The 10,395-nt window shown below is 39.8% G+C and overlaps 1 protein-coding gene across 1 annotated transcript; it reads right to left on the reverse strand.

The window, feature by feature from the left end:
• Positions 1-1,093: 1,093 nt before the first annotated feature.
• LOC105035936 (putative disease resistance protein RGA3) lies at positions 1,094-6,165 on the reverse strand. The gene is given in 3 exon segments (XM_010911650.4): positions 1,094-1,785; positions 2,155-5,885; positions 5,888-6,165. Coding segments are annotated over 2 exon segments (3,873 nt in total). The 5' UTR covers positions 6,051-6,165; the 3' UTR covers positions 1,094-1,785; positions 2,155-2,175.
• Positions 6,166-10,395: the final 4,230 nt, after the last annotated feature.

Here is a 10,395-nt window from a genome sequence, read left to right on the forward strand (position 1 = left end):
CGGAAACAGTAGATCACCTTTTTCTGCAATGTTCCTTCTCCAAACCAGTTGTTCAATATTATTTCAGAATCTGCAGTTAAAGGAACTTCCACAAATGCAATCATTGTTACGGCACTCTTGGATACTTGAAGCAAGCTCCCATATTTCACAGGTGAGTCTAGATGCCCTCATTGCAACCACAATTTGGTCCCTATGGAAAGAACGGAACAAACGGTGTTTCGAATTCCATGCTTTTCTACCAACCTTTGCTGCGAGGAACATCGCAACCCTCTTTTTATCCTGGATTGAACAAACACCAGCACAAAAACTTGCTGAGGCAAGTCAGATTTCCAATTGCATGAAGATGATACTGGGTACACAACCTCATCTTCGACGATAAGTTGAATCCTGCAGTCCTAACTTTCGTGCTCTGTCGGATATGGTGGTAAGGAGACACTTCAGGATATTCTAAGTAGCATTTTCGAACAATTGTGCCGTTATTGGGATATTCTATTCACTACAGGAGATTGGCTTATAAGTGTCAAGGGCTACGGGGGCTGCGATTTCACTCTCTAACCCTGGCCTAGTAAGTCTTTGTTCTGCTAGTGTTATTGGAACCTCTCCCGGATCTGTCGATGAAGAGAAATTTGAAAACGTTTTACGATAGTCGATGGAAAAGAGTGTGAAGCCATCATTTTCCTGCCCAACAGATGTGAAAGCTGCATGAAGTTTTACCCGATGTCAGCCTCCTGTACTTTATATTGCATTCGTGAGGTTGGGCCCACACACGGTTCAAAGTTTCTTACGACTACAAAATAGTCCTGCTGCTGTTCATTATTCCCTCTTCCCTCTAACTCTTGTATAATATAATGCCCACTACCGATGTCCTTTTTGTACGCCTCTTATATTATTAATATATCCTTGAAGGAAGCAACTTACTTCCTTCATTTCATCAGAAAAAAAAAAAAGAGTTTCTGCACCCAGAATCAGAAACATAGGTTCCAGTAACTACAATTCAGCTTCTCTTTTTCTCAAAGCTTGCCAATTTACTGCCCAGAGAAAAAAAATGCCAAAGAGTGGTAAGAAAACATCAATGTGCCATCAGGGCTTCCCTCTTCCCAGCAAAAAAACCTATTCTTCTTCCTCCTTTCAGATTAACCAGAGAAGTGCCAAAGCTTGTAAAAACACATCACTAGTAACACTTGCTCATAATAGCCAAAACAAAAAAAAAAAAAAAGAAAAGAAAAACAAAGCTAGTGACAGTAGTGTGATCGGACAAATAGCTGTTGTATGAGGCTACTTAAAAATGGTTAAAGAAACCAAATAGGTCATCTAAGTAATTAATAAACATCTCCACCTTTGAATTTTTTGGGATACATCAAGCGGAACTATGTCCAAAGACTTCAAATTTAATATTTATATCTCAGAGAATACTAAAAACATAAGTTTCGGAGAAAATAATAGCATAACATTGAGGCCTTACACCAAAAAAATAAAAGAAAGATGCATGGAATGCCAAATGACTTCTTCGAAAAGAGAATTAAATGCATCTCCTCTTACGGTTCCTGAAAATGCTTCACGACAACAAAAGCAAATCTATCAAGAAGATGCATATGAAATCACTTGATCGTTGTAAATCTGGCCATCTTTGGAAAGTTTATCCAAGGCATGATATGTTGTTTCTCCCCTTGTACTGGATTGAGGATAGCGAGAGGTTCAATGTGGACATGATCAACGAAGAAGCTTCTTGTACCCTGAATGCTCTTTATCCATCCTGAAGCTAAATTTGGTGTTGATCTGCCATGGCTAGAAGAGAGACAGTGAGATGAATTAAAAAAATCATATATCCATCCAGCTCCCACTTCAGCCCCAAACCCTGAAAAATACTTGTGAGAATCGTGGATTGATGCATAATAGTTTGCATGGACACTCTATTGGGGCTACCATCTCAGGAAGATGCCATTGGTTAGCTTTAGGGTGTGCTTTAGTGAGCATGAGAACAAACTAATCTTAAGTTTGCCACTAAATTCCTTCAACAGGAACAAGAATGTGGGGAACAAAAAATATAATTATGCTCACAAATTTCTGTTTCATTTGACACTAACAGAGCAGAGGCTTCCGAGACATTTATTTAGTAGAAAATTACCAGGTAAAGAGAGAGAGATGGGACCATACCTAGTAAGGACTTAGATGACTTCATACTTCCGATGGTCCTCCAAAGCAAGGAAAGGAAGGAAGGAAGGTGCTCATGGTGCGCCTCTCTGGCAATATTTCAGTATAGGGGATGCGTGAGACCAGGTGGAAATACGATCCTCCTCTCTTACACAGTCTCTCCAGGTTGGAGCACCCTTCAATGACCAGATACTGAAGTCCAGGGAGCCGTTGTTGGAGACCTCCCGGGAGTGATGAAAGCCGAGGGCATTGCCTAATAGACAGACGCTGAAGGGAAGTGAGGCCTTGCATCCCTTCTGGCAGAGATGACAAATTTCTGCAATTGTCGATGCACAGAGACTTGAGTGCAGCGAGCTGTCCGAGTCCTTGTGGCAAAGATTTCAAGCCAGAAAGCTCACTGATATACATACTTGTGAGTGCTGTTAGGTGGCCAAGATCTGCTGGCAGAGAAGTCAGGCTTGGGCAACCTAAAATAACGACCCTCTCAAGAGAAGTGGCATGTTGCAAGCCTTCCGTCAAGGAATTTAGTTTGGGGCAGTAACCAACGTACAGTGATTTGAGCGATGTAGGCAACTTGGGCAATTCTAGCAGACCATCACAATGTACAATATCCAGCTCTTCAAGGTTTGGTAGGAGCTCTCCATCTACTGACGAGGATAATGGCAAAGGTGACGGACCAACCAGCTTGTTGCAACCATAGATGCCTATCTTCTTCAGTGAGTTCAAGCTGCGGAACTCCTCCTCCGGCCAGTAGACCAGATGATCACAAAACTCCATGCTCAAAGATAGGAGAGAAGTCAGATTCTTCCAAAACCCCAATGGTGATGATGACTGCTGTGATGAGGAAAACAACCAATTGCAGTAAGAAATATGGAAATGATGTACTGATGTGCTCAGCCCTCTTGTCTCTTCTTCCTCTTCCAGCAGCGGTGCTAGATCCTCAGATTCTGTAATAGCTAAATTTTCAAGAGATCTAAAATATCTGAAAGACATTTTTTTCTGAGCAAGAGGAGGTGACTCTGGGCCAGTGCTCGTTTTATGGAGACCAATGATGAGGGAAGATAGTGTGGTCAGACTACATACCAAGCCCAACTGCTCATTCGTTCCTTCCATTTCTAAACTTTTGAGAGATGGTAGATCTGGCATGGTCTTCAAATTTGGGCAATCAATGATCTTAAGCTCAGCAAGGTGAGGGAAAAACAGCGTGACCTCTGCAGTTCCATCATACTCTGACCACTTCTCCAAGTTCTGCATCGTATGCAACACCAGTCTCTTCAGTGAGGGGAATGCTTGCACCTTGCCATGTCTTGCATTGCCATAGATGGTACTACTGCAGATGTATTTGACGCTATCCATCTTAATCATGTAGAGAAATTTGAGAAAAGGTAGCTGCCATAAAGGCGGGAGGTGTTGGCAACCTGTGCAAACTCCCAGATGGATTTCAACTAAATTTTGCAGCAGCACAGAGTCCATCATCCACATTGGAAAGCTAGCACCCCCATAGCGCCATATCGTCAGCAGCTTTAAGACCCCATGAGGTCTTAGGGCTTCCAAAACCTCTTCAGCATTTTTTGTTGGCAAAACATCTTCTTCACAACAGTGATGGGCAGATTCTGCATAACAATAAGGCGGATGCCACTCAATCATATCCCAACATAATATTAATGAGCAAAGGTTATGTTTGGAACTAAGATTAGCTTCTTTAGCATCAGCTGCATCCCTCACATTCCTCAGGTTATACAGCTCTAGAAGGCCACCGAGATTTAACCTATTCAACTCAACAATACGCCTTCCAGCATCATTGCCCACAATGTATTTCGTTAATGTTCGCAGGCTGCTCAATTGCCCTATACCTGCTGGCAGGTGCTTTAGATTGGTACATCTATCAATATAGAGATGCCTCAGGTTACTCATATTTCTTATGTCTTCGGGCAGCTTATGTAGATTGCGGCAGTTGGAGAGTTTCAGAGTTTGTAGATTGAGAAGTGTGCTGGTGGCATCAGGTAGTGCTTTCATAAAAGTACCAGAGAGGTCCAGGTATCTTAGGTGTTTCAGAAATCCAACTGAGATTGGCAATTGCATGATAACAGTATTATGTAGATCCAATGCTCTCAAGGACCTAGGCTTTGATGATTCCTCAGTCACGGAAATTCTTGTATGGTATCCCTTTATTGAGGACAGGAGAGTGCGAATATTTGGATAATTATTCAAGGTCCTATGAATGTTCAATTGGACATTCTCAGATGTACACAAGTGACGGGTTCTCCTAGATGCATCTTCCCACTTGGCAGGGTCCGGTATGCTAAGGCATTCATCCCCCATAATGGATTGTGCCAGGTCGTGCATGAGGTCATGCATCTTGCATGTTGTTGTATAATAAAGTTCATGCCTGGACGAGCGATCACCGAGATAAAAATAACTTGTACGGTACTCCTCAGCTTCCTTAATATCCTGAAAGAAAGATCTCCAAGCCAACTCATTAAAAATCTCATGCCCTTTCTCCTCCAACTCCTTTCTTCCATCGGATGGAATGAATCCATTGGCCATCCATAGTTGAATCAACAGATCCTTTTCCATCTCATAATCCTTTGGAAATGTGGCACAAAAAGCAAAGCACTGTTTTAAATGGGAAGGCAGATGACTGTAGCTCAACCTTAGTGCTGGTAAGATCCCATCTTCACCAACCGGCATATCCCAAATCTCACTATCCCTCACAGACAACCATTCCCTTTCCTGGCACTTGGAATGCATTGAGCCCCCCACTGTCTTCACTGCCAGAGGCAACCCACCACATTTCTTGACAATTTCTTTGCCAATTTTTTCCAGAGTTGGAGGCACTTCTGCTCCCTTTTCAAATGCTCTCTTTCTAAACAATGTCCAAGAATCATCCTCGGTCAAACCTTGTAAAAGATAGGTGTCGAGTGTACCCATTATCGATGATACCTGCTGACTTCGTGCAGTCACGATGATCCTGCTCCCTTCTCCACCAGTTCCTAGTAAATTTCTTAACTCATCCCACTTTGCCTGATCCTCGTTCCAAACGTCATCTAATACAAGTAAATACCTTTTCCCACTCACAACTTCTCGAAGACGGCGTTGCAACAACTCCATGGTTTCTAGATTGCACTCATCCCCTGTGGCTGAAGTTATTATTTTTCGAGCAACTTTTGCAACATCGTACTCTTTTTTCTTTTGAATGTGATTTGCAAAATCGAGATCATCCGACACACAGACCCATATAAGCGGCTGGAAATGCTCCTTCACCCTCTCGTCTTCGTAAATCAATTGGGCCAGTGTGGTCTTACCCAGACCCCCTATACCAACTATGGGAAGAACTGCAACATTCTGGTTGTGATCATGACCAAGTAGCAACTTCACTATTTTTTTTCTGTCTTCCTCCCTACCAATGACATTTGACTCATCAACATAGGAGTGGGTCTGTGGCCTATCCCTGTTTTGCAGTGGTGGTTTGAACGTGAAACCAAATTTATTTCCTTCATCTACGATTTTCTCTATTTTGTCAACAATATCATTCAACTGTCGCCCCATCTTAAAACGAAAGCACACTGAATTATGAAAAGAAAGGAAGCTGCGCACCTTTTTCGACATATCGACCTGAATCTCTGCCTTCCGCTGCATTACTTCCGCATTGAACTCATCTAGGATATCGTCTGCTTCATAGGCTTCTTCCTTCAGTTCTGCCAACCAATTCTTCACACCCGCGTCCTTGACTTCCGCTCCTCGGCATCTTCAAGTACGTTATGGATTACCGACAGCATTCTTTCCAGCTTTTTGAGCTTGTCATGGATGCCCCACATAACTCCGAACTGCTGGAGAACAGAGTCGGTTACCTTCTCCATCACCACCGGTAGCAAAGCTGAGAGAAGTACGTCAGCCATTACTCCTAACTGCAAAGAGTCTCTCCGATTGATTTCGTTTCGTGCAGAAGAGTTGAGGGACGGCAAAGAAAGTTATACAGTGGAAACGCTCTCCCCCTTTCTGCTAGACATGTCGGTGCTCTGGAACCTTTTTTGACTATACATGTGAAACACCTGATAGAGTGCCTCTACCATTCAACCCACGCAATTGTCCTTCGCAGCTTGTCAGTTTATTTATTCAAGTTCAGATCAACCCGTTCCTTCGTTTTATTAGTAAAGACTCGATTTTGGTGGACACAGCATGTGAACGGCATCAGTCATCGTGCCAGTCAATGAACTGAATCAGATTCTTAGCCTAAAGTAATCACCACATACCAACAAAACCATGTGAAATAATTGTCCCCCGCTACTGGTTATAGCACGTGACGCACTTTGGAGAAACTTGCGTACTCTCTTATTTAATTTTTTCGAATGAGACTGTGTTTAAATCAGTGCCCATTTTCGTTCCCTTAGCTTTTGAATAGATTCTGATTCGTGTTGTTGCACTCGGCTAACACGGGGAGCTTGGGGAAGCAATTGTGGGGGGGGGGGGGGTGGAGCAGCTTTGTTGGATTTTTAACAAGAAAGAGAGGTGGAGGATTGTACAATGGAATGGAATCAAAATAAGGGTCTACACGAAAAATTTTATTCACTTTTTTCTTATGTTGTGACATATTTTTCACTCCGTTTATAGAGAGGGAAAAGAGTACCAAGTTTCGAAGTGTCACTAGGATAGGCAAACAAGCCTTTCGACTTAACAAACTACCACTTAAAAGTAAAAGATATTTTTGGACTCCAGTGAACATAAAGACGAAAAACTACTTGAATCCATATGAAAGGAAAAATTAAATAATCCCATATGATTTTGAACTATTTTCCAATGCTTTTCCTTAATTCAGAATTAGTGACACGAAACGTGCTTCGAAATTTGTAGATTTCTGTTTGGAGAGTACCTCATAAAAATATCTGCAATTTGCCCCTTGTAGCATATTAGTTTTGTTTCTCCTTTATCCGCAAGTTCCCAAATGAAGTGCTGGCATATCTTATATTTCTGTCCTTCCATAGAAGAGTAGATTTTTATCATGGCAAACATAGACTTGTCATGGAACATCATGGTGACTTCTTGCTTCTCTTACACACTTGATAGAATTTTGAGCTTATACTATCTGACAGGCCATATTTGTGGCCACAGCATACTTGAGTTTAGAGCTTGAGAAAGCCATGGATTGTTGATTCTTTGTTGCCCAGGATATAGTGGCCTATAACCTCACCCAAAAAACCTAGCTAGAATATATTATTTACGTTCCTTGGTCTTATATAAACATCCAACATCTTTCCAATGCATAACCCATATGTATTTTTTTTCCTATCAAAAAAAAAAAAAAAATTACACATCCGCACAAATTCTCACATATTCCTCCAACTTAAGCCCCAGCATCCAGGTTTATCTTATTCATGAAAATCTATTTATAAACATCACAATCAAACCATGATCAACCCCATACTACAATATACCCGATTCTATATAGGCTATTGGTTAGATCAGCTCTAACATCCATGATAGTACTGTCACGCCCCAACCCCACACTTGGCTTGGCACATGACACAGCCGCATATTCCCTAGAGTGAAATTCTAGAGGGTATGCAAGACCAAACATTTGATACCAAAAGATAAACAATTCAGACAACCATATAATACATTATTTATTGAAATTAATTTATAGTGTTTCCAAAATGCACGGTTCAGATATATTCAGTATCAGATACAAACCAAATTACTACTATCTCTCACCAAAAAGTTTCAAATCAGCTCGATCTAGCTACATATTCTACAGCTCTGAAAAAAATAGAAACAATAATATATGAGCTAAAAGCTCAGTAAGAATTTTCAAAGCACACACACCAATATGAGAAGACAATAATTATTTAATAAGCATACCTATTGAGAAACAATTATTCAAATATATCAGATTTACAATTGAGTATTCATGTGCCCATCTCAATAATGATACCAGAATATTCATCATATTTTAAAATATAATAATTTAATTGTATACAATATTCAATCAATAGCAGCTCTGATATGCTCAACATACCCAACTAAATCAAAAATTCCATTCAACTAGGACTTCATGTTTAACTGCTATAACTTCTATCAACATCAATACAAAGCCATTAATCCCATCCATTATCTTATTATAATATATGTAATGTGAATTGGATCCAAATTTTCAATATTTGGACTGTTCACGGTCACTGCCCATGACTGGCTATACCAAAATATTATGTACCTACCCATGTCTAGGCTATCCTAATAATAATAATACCACGTATCTGCTCGTGGCTAGGCCATCCTAATAATAATAATACCATGTATCCACCCATTGCTAGACCATCCTAATAAGTATATTACGTATCTACCCGTGGTTAGGCTACACTAATAAGAATACCATGTATCTATCCATGGTTAGGCCATCCTGATATCGTGACCAGCCCAATTGCCCTAATTTTAATTTCTTATTATTCATTTCTTTTTTTTAATTATCATTATCATTTTATACATTTAGTACATACTATACTTATGCAATTGGCATAATATTAGATCGTAAGCAATTAGGGTTTGTTGTACATGCACAAATATAATACCATAACTTCTAACATGTAACACCATTGATTTATAATCGATGTAGGTGGTTGTGATTAGAGATCCTTACCTCACACGGCTAAAGAAATTTTTCTGGTGTGCCCACCTAAATCGTCATGCACCTAAAATATTCAATCCTAAATCAGTATTTAATCCTAGAAAATTCAAAAATCACTCTATTGTCTAACTTTCATAGTTATGATCTAACTTCATTGATTTCTAAAATCTAATCTATTATTCTATATTTATCACAACAATCCATAACTAGCTTAAGAGGTTAAAGGATTTTGCCTCAATTAGTAGGCCTAGTAGAACTTCTCACTGATCTTCTCCAATGTCAAGACATTACCCACCTATAAATCAATCTGACCTAATTTAGAAAACTGGAGAAACAAATAAACCAGAATTTAATCTTTGATTAAGATTTAGTATCAGTCCAAGAATGATATAGGGATAGATCAAAGAAAGACATGAGGATATAGAGGGATTATAAGGAAGATAGTAAACGGCTTAGTTCATCTTTGGGAAAGAGTAAAAGAACAATTGGATAACTAAGTCTCCAGCTAAAGAGAAATAAAAAAGAGTTATTTATCTCTTGGTGAAGGAAAGGATGGCCATATCATCCATTATTTGGTTATAACTCAAGAGAAGGGTTTCCTCCTTCAAAATAGAACTTAACAAGAATAACATAAGTTAACAAGATGAATATGAGGACAACAAATCAGATTTAGGATTTAATAGGCATCATAATATTAAGGAGGATTTCATCTTTCTCTACAACAGAGATTAACAAGAAAATATAAATTAAAAGAGGAATATAAAACAAAAGGGAAGGATTTAGGGTTTACCTTAGTTGAGGAAGAAGAGGAGAGAGGTTGGTATCTTGCACTAAGGACAAGGAGGAGGAGGAGGAGGAGAAGGAGAAGAAGAAGAGAAGATGTGGAAGAGGGATGGCATGCTTAGAAGAGAGAGCAAGAGAAATGGGAGAAAAAGAGGGAGAAAGGAGGGAGGACGATGGGGGTTTAGGGGAGGCACGTGGGGCTTCTTCTACACAGAATAGAGGATATATCCCCTGTTCTGCTCCAGCTGGTCACCGCCTTAATAGGCAGGCCAACCCCAGGGACTGACTGGGTTGGGCCTCACATGCTTCTCCCTTATTAAAATTTCATCCTCAAAATTTACATACCTATGTCTGTGAAAAGCTGAGGATATCTTTTTTTCATCTCGCTCTTGAGCTCCTAAGTCGCTTCTCTTTTTGAGTAATTACTCTATTGAACTTTGACATAAGGAATAGTACGACGTCTAAGAACTTGTTCTTTTCTATTTAGAATTTGAATTGGATACTCGTCATATGTCAAATTCTCATGCAGCTGCAATGGTTCATACTCCACCATGTGGCTAGGATCTTATATATACTTTTTTAACATCGATACATGAAATACATTATGTACCCCAGAATGAATAGATGGTAATGCTACTCTGTATGCCACTTGTCCAACTCTATCCAAAATTTCGAAAGAACCCACATATCTTGGACTGAGCTTGCCACGGATACCAAATCACATTAAATCTTTAGTTGGAGATACTTTTAAGAAGACATGGTCCCCAACTTGAAATTCAAACTTCTATTTTCTATTGTCTACATAACTCTTTTATTTATCCTGATCTATTTGCAATTTTTTT

Source organism: Elaeis guineensis, chromosome 14 (genome assembly GCF_000442705.2).
Source record: "Elaeis guineensis isolate ETL-2024a chromosome 14, EG11, whole genome shotgun sequence".
In the NCBI taxonomy this organism is placed as follows: domain Eukaryota; kingdom Viridiplantae; phylum Streptophyta; class Magnoliopsida; order Arecales; family Arecaceae; genus Elaeis; species Elaeis guineensis.